Here is a 12957-nt window from a genome sequence, read left to right as displayed (position 1 = left end):
TTTTCCAGTTCCCACTCTGGAGATAACTAAACATTCCCTTAGTGATATTAACCAGTTCACAAGGGACGTGTCCCATGGCCTAGTCACTTTTAATTTAAAAGTCCCCTCTTTCCAACAACTAGAGGGGTTTTAGTGGGAACATTCAAGCCATAGCAGAGACCAAAAAAAGCCCTCTGGCTTCTGCTCACACTGATCCCCAGACCTTAGTCCCCCTACTACTGAGCACCCTTACCTTTGACGATAAGACAGACAGACCTGAATCTCCTGGCCTCTTCAAAAAGGGACCTGGGCACAGACTCTCCCAGTGTGGGAAGCAGGGCAAGTTCAGACAAATTCCTAGTCACTGATGCATTTATTCAAGATGTTAAGATTGGTAATCATTTGAAATCCAGAAAATACCATGTGTCAGGGAGGAGGAGGAGCAGTCAAAATTTTCTCTGTGGGTGGGAGTGTGGATCAGAGAAACGACTTTGAAAAAATGAGGCGGGGGGTGGGGTGGGGTGGGATGGGGTGGTGGCATCCATACTGTGTCTGATATGTGGCTCTGAGCATCCACGTCTGGATTCCCAGGACACCCGATGATACTACTTGTATCACTTATAACAACACAAGTCTCAGGGAAATGGCTGTCTTTGAACAGCAGGTGGATAAACAATTGGATCGCTCGTGTTGTCCTAAAGCAGAAGCCAGATGCTGGTGAGGAACCACAGCTGATCTCACAGAGCAAGGGGCTAATCACAGAAACATGGTGATCATCGGTCTGAACTTGGGGATACCAATGAGGTTGCTAAAGAAAGGACCTAAGGAGCTGAAAGGGGTTGCAACCTCATGGGAAGATAACATTATCAACAAACCAAACCCTCCAAAACTCCAATGGAGTAAAACACCAACCTCTGTGCGCACTTTGAGAGATCTATTAATCCAGTTGCATATGTAGCTGAAGATAACAGTGTCTGACATCAATGTGAGAAGAGACTTTTGTTCCAGAGAGGGCATGTTGTCCCAATGTAGGGGAATGACAAGGCAATGGGTGGAGAGGGGGATCAGAAGGGAGTGCACCTTTGTGAAGGCAACTGGAGGGGGAGGGAGGGACGGGAGCAGGGTGGGGTAAAGGGATAACATCTCAAATGTAAATACAGAGCATCTAGAAAGAAAGAAACATGGTAATCATCCTATCCTTGAAATCCAATTGCAGGGCCACATGGTGAATTCTCATCCATAGGTGGCAAGCCAAATAAAGGAAGGAGAGGCCAAGGGTAGCCTGAAATGACAGCCTCCAGTTGAGGGGACAGGATAGTTGTGACTACAGAGGTTCCAAAGTTTCATTAGGGTTCCCCCTCAATACACTTCCATTAACTCTTCAAATCAGACCACTAGCCCTCACACCCTCTCAAGCAGGTATGGTGCATCTCACAATTCGGGAATAAATGGACGTGTAATTTATTTAGGGCTGTCAACAACGTTCTGGCTCTCGCCTTTTCTGAGCACGGGGGGGGGGGGGCGGAACAGCAGTGCAGGTGCCTCTCAACCCCAGTGCCTTTGTGTAGAGTGTCAGCAGGGGGCCTGAGAGCCCGTGTCCACCTCTGCTTGGGTGTCCATGTCCTCTGTGCGGTGACTCAGTGTTGTGTTCGGTAGGGAGAAGTGATCTCCACCCTGGCTTCTGACGCTGCAGCTATAAGTGAATGTGACTAACTCGGCAGGAGCCTGAGTCAGCCAGGAGAACCTGTCCCAAACTGGGAGAAGGGGAGGGCCTCAAGGGATAGAGACACTTCTTAGGAGAACTCACAACCCTAGGGTTTTAAAGACCTTGTGTGGTGGGGTGGACAGTGGGCAGGAGTTAGAGACTGCTTGGCCCACTAGCCAGCACAAAATACCAGGTATCCTGTACCCCTAAGACTCTGGCCAAGCACCTTCCTTTAGCAGAGTGGTAACCTTGGAATCGGCTGCATGTGCCTGGCTCCAGCTGGTTCAGATTTCAGGGCAACAGATTGGCCTTGGTTTCTTTCCACCTCAAAGCACAGTCATCAACACCAAGACAACTAATGATTATCCCAGGTCAGAGAATCCAAATATCAAGGAACCACAGATAAAATTCAAGCTGGTTTAGAATACAACTTATCCAGGATCCCTTGATAAAGCCATGTCCGGGCTCCTAGGAATTCACAAGACCCTGGTGGGAACGTCTCGTACACACAAAGACTGCAAAATGGCTGCTCTTCTCAGCCAGTACTATTCCATCTTCCTTTCTTACTGCCCCAGGCCAGCCTGGGCAGGAAACCTTTGATCTCTTTATGAGCTGAGGGAATAGTGTGAAGGGGGAGTAGGCACAAGGATAGAGCTGGGGACAGTGACAGCATCGGGCTGTTGATAGTTTTCAGTCTAGCAGTTGGGTGGGTCATGTGACTCTGAGGCCAGGTGGCCAACTCTCAAGGGTCTGGAGACCCCAGCCCCATGTAGCATAAAAACCCACTGCCTTCCATTCTGGCCCTAATGTTCTGGGTTCCTGGGCTCCCACCCTGTGGCCATCACCCTGTGGCCATCCACTTTAGGGCAGTGCTTCTCAACCTTCCTAATGCTATGACCCTTTAATACAGTTCCTCATGCTGTGCTGACCCCCAGCCAGAAGACGATTCCACTGCTGCTTCATAACTGTAATTTTGCTACTGTTATGAATCGTAGTGGAAATCGCCGATATGCAAAAGATATGTTATGCAGGGTATCTGATACGCGACCTCTAAAGGGTTCAAGACACATAGGTTGAAAACCACTGTTCTAAAGAGTCAGAGGGTTAAACGTCTTCTTACCAGGCCCTGCAACAATCTCTTTCCATTAGGAACTTAATTTGGAAATCTGAAAGCCAATGGCCTCGGTATCTGGGTTGCTGGCAGTCATGCTCAGGTAAAGACTATACTTTCCCACCTCCCACTGAGGCTCCTTAGGGCTCTGGACATCGCACCGAGACCTCATTTCCCAAGTCTCAGAGAGAGAAATCCAGAAAAGATAGGGGAGTGCCATGGTCCCATGTACCCATAGAGACGGCCACAAGTATAGCACTCTGTTAAGCTCTGGCGCTTTATTGAGCAGCTGTGGAATTAGGGAAAGGGAAGTGGGACAGAGAGACGATTAAGTTCCTAAGGGAAGGTTTCAAGTTGGGCTTTGCAGAGGGTATAATTAGTATGGTCCCTGAATCCTGTAAGATGTTTGCCCACTTGATGTTATAACTTGCCAAAAAGGTGTCCTTTGGTCAGGAGAGCTGGGGGAAAGAGAGTTAAGAGTCTTGAGAACTGGCATTCGTTAAGAGGGATGTACTTGAACGTGTATCTGTCTCACACTGTGACTGTCACAATCCCACCATCCTACCTTATTTCCCTGTTCACCAGGGCTGAGCCTGCTGCGGCCCCCTACACAGGTTCCATGGAGGGAAACTGAGGCCCAGCTGGGGGACTTAGCATTGCAAGTGACCAGACTCCTGGCCAGAGGGGTGGGGGTACCATTGTGGGAAAGGAGGAGCTAAGCCACAGCCAGGGCCTCCTTGATGGCGTTGGTGAGCGGGAAGCGTACGTTCTGCCCACAGAAGGAGCCCCGGAAATCATCCAAATCCAGTGCCCACACCATGGCTCCAGCCAGTTGTTTGCTCTTCAGGTAGTTCACCTGGTGGAGGAGGTGAGGTGAGGTGTCGGGAAACTCTGCTCTGGGGCCCTTCCCCAGACGTTCCCACACATCCAAGTTGGGCAGGATACCAACACCAGCTGTTTGGAACATGAAAACCTCCCTTTCTTTGTTCCGGGGCGTGGCTTCAGTGAAACCTACCTTGTTTTTGACGCTCTCCACGTCATCATACCCCACCCACTGGTTGCCCTTGGTAGCAAAGGGAACCTTCTGGCCAAGGATTCTGTGTGTGTCAGCTCCTCTGAGGAAGTCGCATATCTGAAAGAACAGGGTAGGGTGGTGAGGCTTGTCCGGCCAGTAGAAGTCATCCTTCAGCCTGTCGCTTCCCTCTCCTGAGGCTCCGGCTTCATGCAAATTTATGAAAAGCAGATGCAAATATCCCAGAGTTCTGCTGCTATTGCCCCAGGGCTTTAGAGATCTGACAGCCTCCCCTATCTTAAACTGGGTGAGCAGACAGCCAGGTCTGCCCGCAGATCACTGGGAGCGGCAGAGGTGTAGATGAAGTGCCCACAGAGACTCTTGACCATTGCTTTTCCTGGACCGGAATAAAGACCCAAGGTCTGAAGTCAGGGAAATGTTCTAGGAGCTTGGTCCCTGCTGGAGGGTTTCAGGAATAAAAGGCTTAAGTTCCCCCTTTGCCTTTCCTAGGGAATGCAGGAGCAAATGAGCTTGTTTTTACTCCCAAAGGAGAAAGTGTTTGGTGAGGGAGGCCCATCTTCCCTGGGATAGACTGTGAAGAAATATTCTTACCTCATAGTAGGCGAGGGTCCCTTCCTCCTTGGTGAACCGGCCTGGTAACCCTGGCCCTGAGATTGGAGCTCCCACCCGACTCTCAGAAGATGACAGAGTGAAGCTCTTCCCAAAGGTGGGGATGCCCATCACTAGCTTGCTGGAGGGAGCCCCCAGCCTCAGCATGTACCCCACAGCATAGTCCTGGGGTAGGGCAGAGACAGCAGGAACAGTTAGCCGGGCTGGGTGGTGTGCACGTAAGGCTGGACAATTAATACTGCTGCTGAGACAGATGCAGCGACAGTTACATGGTACAACTAGGAATCCCCATCCCTCTGGGAACAGACAATGCCAGTTAAAAATGAGTTTGTTCTTGAAAAGCTCCTCGTAGGCACAGGAGGGGATTATTGATGTATGGCAGACAGCAATTGGCTGGCTCGGCTGCACAGGGAGTAGATGAAAGGCTAAAGCTAGACTCTCACCTCTAAGTCCCCAGCCTCTTCATCCTGCCCACTTCTGCACTCAGTCTACACTGCCGAGCTTTCCTCAGTTTCCCCACTTGTGAAATGTCTTTCCTAACCTACCTTGCAAAGCATGCATTGAAAAGAGAGGTTGTGCGTGCCCTGGCAGGGGATAGGGCTTTGAGACTTCCTCCCTTATCCCTTCCAGGAACCCACCACATTGCTGAATCTGTCAGACCTAGTGTCCTCCTGGCCTCGGAAGAGGGGGCTGTGATGTCCTGTGGCTTGGCGCCAGGCTCCATGGAAATTGTAGGTCATGAGATTAATAAAATCCAGGTGTCTGAGAAAAGGAGTTGGAGATGAGTGGGAAATTAGAGATGCTCTTGACTTCATAAACATGGCCTAGCAGGATGTGGGAAGCAGGCATCAGAGAAATAGGACATCCACCCAAAACTGCTGTCCTGAGTACTGCTCCACTTTTCTGGAGCACACCCAGGCTCTGGGTTCTGGTGGTGCCTTCAGGGTGAGAATGGGCTAATCTCCAAGGCTCTCAAAAGACACACACACACACACACACACACACAAATACATGCACATTCATACAGTGTACAACCACATGCACACACACACAAGCACACATCTGCACATCCACAAGCACACATCCACACCCATGAACAGACATGCACACACATGCATAACATACATACACATGCATAGGACTCTCTGCCTCACCTCAGCCTCCTCTCCTGACATGCTTGTCTTGGCCAAGGTCAGTTAAAAGTACCATAACAACCTAGCATGGAAGGATAAGTTCCCAGCGCTTAGCCTGCATGGGGAGGGAGTGCTCAGTAGCCCTATGGAGAAGAGGCTGTAGGTGTAAGGCAACCGTATGAGCTTTGGAGATGGGGTGCAACTCTCTTAGGAGTTTTGAGGGATTCCAACAAATGGGTACAGCACCTCTTTTCTGCCTACCAATTAAATCACTAGACAAATTATACCCCTAAAGTTCTAAAGTAGATTTCATAGTCCTTGCTCCTGGGTTTTCCTTGAAGTTGCCTGTGCTCTTGGAGAGATGTGGTGTAGCTGTGTAAGGGGAAAGGTACTGGGACATAGGAAAGGGGGCTGCCTCCCTCTGCATGCTGAAGCATGATGTTTTCTCACTGTGGGTTGCTTAGCATAAAGAGAGCACCCTGGAGTGGCAGGTGAACCGTATAATTCTTTCTACTACTTCTTCCAAAGCAATATCATTCCAGGCATACAAGGAAGTAAAGTCTCAGTGTGGTCCACTTAACAGATGGGAGATTGAGTCACAGAGAGAGGGGGAGAGAACTTGCCAAAGTTTATATATCAATGTTTTGGAACTCCTAAGTCTTCATGAGATGAGAGGATAGGGTGGGGAAAGGTGTTACCCTGGAGGCTTCTGAGGGGCTACCGGGGCAGGAAACTCACTGGGCTATCTGGGTGACTTCATAGCCACTGTCAAGGGCCACCTTTCCCGCTGACACAGCTGCGCTGAGTAAGAGTTTCTCTGTGCCTGGCTGGACTTCCTTTGTGAATTCCGCCTTCAGTTCCTGGTTGAGAGGGAGGCAGGTAAGCAAAGGCCAGGCCCATGAGAGAGGTGTAGGGAGACCGAGGTCCTGGGTACCTTGCTGATCTTCCCCACCTACCTGGAGTTGAGGCACAAGGCAAATGGTCTGCTGCTGTTTCCTCCTCAGCTAACCTCATGCTTTTACTAAAATATCATTTGAAATCTGGGGAAATAGCTTAGTCTATAAAGTACGAGGACCCGAGTTTGACCCCCAGAACCCGCACGGAAAGAATAAAAAGCCAGGCATAGTGGTGTGTGCCTGTAATCTCAGCACTGGGGAAGCAGAGGCAGGCAGATCCCTGGGGGCTTCCCAGCCAGCCAGCCAGCCTACTCTATTTGTTTAAGTTCTAGGCCAATGAGAATCCTTATCTCAAAAGAACAAAGCGAGGTGGATGTGTCTGAGGAATGACAATGGAGGTTGGTCTTTACAAACGTTTTATACATATATGCATGTACCTATGCATGTGCACACTCAGTCCCCCCAACCCAAACATGCATACATAGGCACAGTATGGTCTGAACCAACATCATCCTTAAACCCAGTGCACACCTTTTAGCAGTTAGTGACTCCCTGTCCTGGAGAGGCCATCATATGGTGGGTGATGATATTGGAGGACATGTGGTCCTCAGTCTGCATATTTTTTTACATGAAATTACAAGATCAAAGAGATTCACCATGGTACTGTAGATGGTTTGTTTTCTCTCTGCCTCTGAAAACTAGAGGTGCTTTGACACCCCTCCCCCCCCCCAGATTGAGCTGTGCACATGTTGGGTGGCATCAGTTGGAGAGCTGGACAGTAGACAGACAGTAGACATCTCACTGAGTGGCGCTGTCCTCAGCCACTGGCTCCAGCCTCTTAGGGCTCCGCCCCCTTAGGGCTCCGCCCCCACCGCCCACAGTAGTTATAACAAGGGCTGGAGCCCTTCCGCTCATTTCTGGGAGGTTCTTAGAGGAAGAGAGCTTCACCGGCCATATACCGATGTTCCCCTCCCACCTCTGCCCAGTGCCAAGCACCTTGATCAGGGTGGTGAAATATTGCTTGTCTCTTGGGCCAGGGTAGAGCCAGGAGAGATCTAGCCCATCAAAGCCATGGGTCCGCAGGAATGGGGCTACCGACTGGACAAAAGTCTTGCGACTCTGAGTGTTGGAGACAATCTTGGAAAATCTAGAATAAAATCACCGCAGAGTGAACTTGATACCCACGTGTCAGGCACCCTGACCCTACAATAGGGTTCCCGGGGCTTGGGAGCAGGGGCATGAACTAACAGATCGAGGAGAGCTTTATGGGGGAGGCATCCGGTCTGGGGACTTAGGGGCCAGGCATTTCTAGTGCCCCAGGCTAGCCTGCAATTTTGCACAGTTCCCTGACTCACACTTCCCTGTCTGTAAAATGGGAGAAGAGAACAGGAGAGGTTCCTGTGGTCGTCCAACCACTTAGGAAAGGGCTCCAGCACCGAGAGGGCTCAGTCCAACCCCCTTGCTGCCCCTCCCCTGTTCTTTTTTTTTTTTTTTTTTACTACTCTAAGGCTCAACTGACAGTCTCAACCCTTTCTGTCTCCCACTGCTTCCTTCCCACACTTCCAGCCTTTATGGCAGCAACCTGGAAGTTGCTCTCATGCCTGAATTGTAGTAAGAAGAGCTTTGCAAGAAAGGGGTGCACTGGTGCCTGCCTATAATCCCAGCACTTGGCGGGGGGGTCAAGGGTAGCCCAGAGTTTGCAGCAAATTTGAGCCAAGCCTGGCAAGTTTTCAAGATTTTTTTTTAAAGCATTGCAGGAACTCCACTTGTTAAGTCCCTCGTCCCCTCTGGTCCTGGTTTTTCAAATACATGGAAGGCAACCAACACTGAGGCCTCTGTGCCCTGTGAGTGGGGAGCAATAGGGACCCTCAGCATCGAACCTCATCCCTCTACCTCTCTACTCCATCTGCCCCAGCCAAAAGTCCTACCTTTCTGAGCCAAAGCTCCATCCTCCGACAGACAGGAGGGTCTTCAGGTTGGGGTTTCTGTGGAGCAGGGTAACGAGGAGAGCAGAGATGGGGTGAAGCTGCCATGACACTGGGGACCCCATGTCTGCAGACCATAGAAGAGCTCTTGCTTGTAGGGAGGGATGGATGAAGGGCCTGTTTCTGATGTTATAAACAGGCAGAGGTTCTATGGTGGTGACTCGGGTTCCCCACAGTGGGGAAGCCAAGGAATGAGAGATCAGGGGACCCACAGTGGTATCATACTCCACAGAGCTACTGTGGGGATGAGAGAGACCCCTTCTCTGGACTGTCGATGATGCTCCATGTCACCGTGTTACTGTCCCCAACACAGCCATCACCCGCCCGTGGTATCCTCCTACTGAAGCCGAGGACCTCTGGCTATCTTCCCCGGGTTCTTCTGGACCAGTCCAGCTCTCTGTCCTTCCTCCCCAATCATCTTGTGCTCCAACCTGGTCTTAAGTGCATTCAGCATGCCGTAGAGTGTCACGTCATTCCACTCCCACGTGCCAATCTCATTGTTGCTGATGTTGGCGAAGCTGTAGATGATGTGGGTGCACAGGGAGTGATCGATGGCGTCTGGGAAGCAGCTCCCATCGCCTTCCCGGTACTGGGACCAGCTGGTGTAGTAGCAGACCAGCTTATAAGCAGAGCCTGAAGGAGAAATCTAAGGTGGGACGGAGTACCAATGTGGTATGAGGGTGTGGGCCAGGGCATGGGGACAGAGTGTTGAGCAAAATGAAAGATCTTAAAAGAAAGGAGTGGGCCAACCTCCTTTGCATGACGAAAGCTGATGAATGAGGGTGAAGTGTGACTCAGTCCAAGGACAGAGGACTTCCTGGAGGCAGTGGCTACCAAAAAGGACAGAGGCCCAGCTGTGCCATCCAGTGTCAGATGCCCTGCCTATATAGGCCCTGCCCTTTAGTGAGGGGAGTGGTCTTTGACTAAAGAATGGCATTGTGGGTCTGTTGGTGGGAGTCACCCTTCCTGACGGCTCACCTAGAATGGCAGTCTCCAAGGCGGAGCTCACTGGAAGCTCTTCCTCTATTCTAATTCCTCCTACTGTAAATGGAGTCATTTGGTTGTGGAAGGAAACAGCAGGCCTCACTCATCCCTGTGGCTCCTGATGTGTTCTCTAGGGCAGTTTGTGGAAGCCTTCAGTAAATCTGAGCCTTTTTGAAGCCTTTGGCTATTTTGGAAACGTTCAAATAGATGGAGTGGAAGCTAAGGCAATATACCTACACCCACCACCCTGACTGAACAAGCCATCCCGAGCCCCGTGAGCCATAGAAGAAACCGGAAGAGGATTTTTTTCCTGCTAAGACCTCCTCCAGGAGGGCAAGGAGGTGAGTACTCACAGCTCTGGAGCAGCATCAGGACCGCAAAACCTGGGGGGGGGGGGCAGGAGGATGGGGATCCAGGGTCAGACAGACCTGGTGGCAGGGGAGGGGCAACTGCTCTTCCTCCTGCCCCCTCCTCCTTTCTCTCCTCCCTTTCAAGCTCTGCTCTCTATCTGCCCTCCCCTCCCCACTCCAACTCACCCTCCTCCTTTCCCTCCCCTCTCCTCTGGCAGGTAGGAGACTGGGGCCCCTGTGCAGTAGCTCTTTGGGTATTCTGGGCCCTTTAGCCTGAAAAGCCTGCAGCCCAGAGACCTGTCAGTGCCTCCTTCATGCCCATCCTGGCTTCAGCAGAGGTGTGCTTCTCCTGGTACCCAGCTTCCTATTCGGGGCCTCTTCCTTAGGCTCCACACCTCCTTCTTATACCCATCCCATCCACTGCCCCACCCCCCAAACAAGTCCTTCTTACAGGAACTGTGTGTGTGTAAACTCAATTGCTGGCCAGTGGAGGCGGAGAGTCACTACAGGAGAATTGGGAAACCCTGGGGTTTTGAAAGGCCAAGCCTTGCAAGTCCCTGCCAGCTGAAAGGGCATGGGGGTGACCATTGAGGGCTTCCTTGGGTGTGACAGTCACCTCTCCAAAGCCTTCCTGTGATTTCTTTTCTTCCTATGTCTTGTTTCTTGTCAGTAGTCTCCCGCTTTCCTGGCAGCTCCTGTCTGCGGCTCCAGCTCTCCGTCCAGGCCTTCCGCCAGGTCAAAGCAGGCTCAGATGGGTTATGTAAGCCATGGCCTGCAAACAAGGTCGCCATTATATTGCTTGGCCTCCTCCTCAGATTTTTTTTTTCTCTGTCTCTTGGCTGTTTCCATACCTGGTCAGAGTCTAGGTGAGGATCAGACTTGGGGAGTCGAGAGGAGTCCCAAATCCCTCCTTTTAGCCATTGCTGATTATTGAATCTGGGAAATTGGGACCAGAGAGGGAAATTCCAAAGAAGACTCTGAGCCCCGAGGCTGACTCCGCCTAGTTCCAATTCCCCAGGCAGAGGAGCAGGAAAGGCTCCGATGTCCACTGGAGGGGATCAGGGAAATGATAAAATAAAACAGGGAGCAAGAATGGCAGGGGTGGATTTTCCCCGGGAGCAGCAGCAGCAGCAGCAGGGAGCTCTCGGATTAGCATCGCTCCTCCTCTTACGAATGCTTTGGGAACCCAAACCCACTGAGGCACCCCATCGAAACCCTTCCAGGGCTCTTAGTGAAAGGAGGGGCTCAGGTAAGGGAAGCGCTCATCTCCTGAGCGCTGGGATTACTGGTGTGCATTGATATATTCAGTTAAACAGCAGCAACAATAAACAAACATAAACCCAAAAGATCTAATGATGATAACAACCCACTGAACAAAATTGTGTCTTGAAACTGAGTGCTCTGGTCCCTGTTGTTTTTGGGCTCTCTCTCTCTCTCTCTCTCTCTCTCTCTCTCTCTCTCTCTCTCTCTCTCTGTGTGTGTGTGTGTGTGTGTGTGTGTGTGTGTGTGTCTGTGTGTGTATGTGTCTGTGTGTCTTGGGAGGGGGGCCCAAGATCCAGGGTAATCCCATTTGCAGACCATACACAACACACAGGCAATAGACAGTAAATGAAAGTTCAGAACTCAGTGGTGACACTGAACTAAAGAGAGGGTTTCCTAGTCCCTTGTTTTTATAACCGCTGTAGGTGGGTGATGGTGCTACCAGTCAGCTCTCTGAGGACCTTTGGCTCTGCCTGAATAGAAATCCTTAATAGCAAAGGAGTTCTTCCAGTGTGGGTCTTTAGCAACTTCAGGAGCTCTCGGCGTTGGGCAGCAGATTGACAGTGGTGGTAACAGGCAGGAAAAACGGCAGGTAGAATCTTCCAGACTACAGCTCTCCTCAGGACTCCAGGCCTAGGGCCCTCAGCTCCACAGGTATTACAGCCCTCGTGCCAGCCCTCGGGTCCCTTTCACAGCAGCAGGCAGCATCACACCTAGGCAGGCCTAGGAATCAAGATTCCTCAGCTGTGGACAGAGGCTAGGGTTTCACTCTGGTCTTGGGTATCTGAGACCCTTGGCTCTTACAAGCTTAACAGCTCTTTGGAACCTTTCCGGTGACCAGGGCCTGTAGTGTTTTTTCTGGCTCCTGACAGCCTTCTGCCTCAGCCTTCGGTCTCCTGTTTCCAACATCCCTCCCTCTTCTTCACTGGCCGTTCTCTCACTCTATTCAACTGTCTTTACTTCCGGTCGGTGGGCCGCTCTTTGTAGCTCTGCCTGTTCAGCTCTGCCTTCTCTTCTCATTTCCCTCCTCAGCTTCCCCACTGCCTGCTCTCCAGGCTGCCACTGCCCCTGCTGCTGCCCCTGCTGCTGCCCCTGCTGCTGCCCCTGCTGCTGCCCCTCGGCCGCCCCATTTCCCCATTTCTTCTGCTGTCCTGCTGGCTTTGGTACTTTTTTTTTTTTTGCTCGTGCCACCAGTTCAGCCGATAAGCAGATAAAGAAAGAACCTCCTAGTGAAGCTTTTTTTGGGCCTAAAGTCACAACCACCAGAGTGAGCAGGATGCCTCTCAGTCAAGTCACAGAGCCTGAACAGCCATGCCTACAGATCCACAAAGAGCGTTTGGGCCAATCACAGCACACCTCACACGCAACGGGGATTTGTGGTTTCACTAAAAACTTTAATCCTTCAGCTAGACCAGGAGGGGATGTGCTCCTTTCTGGATGAGGGGAAAATGGTTGATGGGTTATCTCGAGTTTACAAATAAATTGTGATCACTGTAAACTTATCAAGGGGCTTGGAAAGGATCCAAAACGGCATAAGGCTCGACTGACTAGCTCTCTTGTTTGTTTGTTTGTTTGTTTGTTTGTATAGGCTTTCAGTGTATGGCTCTGGCCGTCTTGGAACTCACTATGTAGACCAGCTGGCTTTCAACACACAGAGACTCTCCTGTCTTTGCTTCCCGAGAGCTGGGACTAAAGACACGCGCATTAGCGCTCGCTCCCCTCCCGGCTGACTGGTTTTTAGACTGACGGTCTTTTTTTGTATCAAGGGGAAACTCAACAACTGCTAATTAGGGAGTCATAATGCCCTTTCCCTTAATACCTTTGCTTGTTTATGAGAGAATTAACATTAAGAGTACTTACAATAAGGATTAATCACTAACACACTAAATGATTTTAAGATTATTAAAGGTGC

At 50.8% G+C, this 12957-nt stretch overlaps 1 protein-coding gene across 2 annotated transcripts; it reads right to left on the bottom strand.

Annotated features, from left to right (window-relative positions):
* Positions 1 to 3184: 3184 nt before the first annotated feature.
* Positions 3185 to 10986, bottom strand: CHI3L1 (chitinase 3 like 1). Of its 2 annotated transcripts, none has more exons than XM_080917914.1 (10): positions 10083 to 10986; positions 9789 to 9818; positions 8883 to 9084; positions 8395 to 8451; positions 7463 to 7613; positions 6309 to 6430; positions 5076 to 5199; positions 4420 to 4602; positions 3811 to 3927; positions 3185 to 3651 (listed from the first exon to the last, which is right to left on the bottom strand). In XM_080917914.1, the coding sequence occupies exons 1-10, from the start codon at positions 10105 to 10107 to the stop codon at positions 3511 to 3513; spliced, it is 1152 nt and encodes a 383-aa protein (XP_080774040.1). In that variant the 5' UTR covers positions 10108 to 10986; the 3' UTR covers positions 3185 to 3510. The 2 variants fall into 2 exon arrangements, with proteins under 2 accessions (XP_080774040.1, XP_080774041.1); XM_080917915.1 differs by having other exon boundaries at positions 10402 to 10415.
* Positions 10987 to 12957: the final 1971 nt, after the last annotated feature.

The sequence above is a fragment of the Micromys minutus genome (assembly GCF_963924665.1).
Source record: "Micromys minutus genome assembly, chromosome: 6".
NCBI classification, from domain to species: domain Eukaryota; kingdom Metazoa; phylum Chordata; class Mammalia; order Rodentia; family Muridae; genus Micromys; species Micromys minutus.
Note: the sequence above shows the minus strand (reverse complement) of the source record. Positions and strands in the feature narration are given on the sequence as shown.

Coding starts and splice junctions, on each gene's coding strand:
- CHI3L1 (XM_080917914.1), bottom strand. CDS start 10,107: ATGGGCATGAAGGAGGCACTGACAG. Junction 6,431..7,462: donor ATTTCACCACCCTGATCAAG/GTGCTTGGCACT, acceptor CCTCTCAACCAG/GAACTGAAGGCGGAATTCAC. Junction 4,603..5,075: donor CTGACAGATTCAGCAATGTG/GTGGGTTCCTGG, acceptor GCCCTACCCCAG/GACTATGCTGTGGGGTACAT.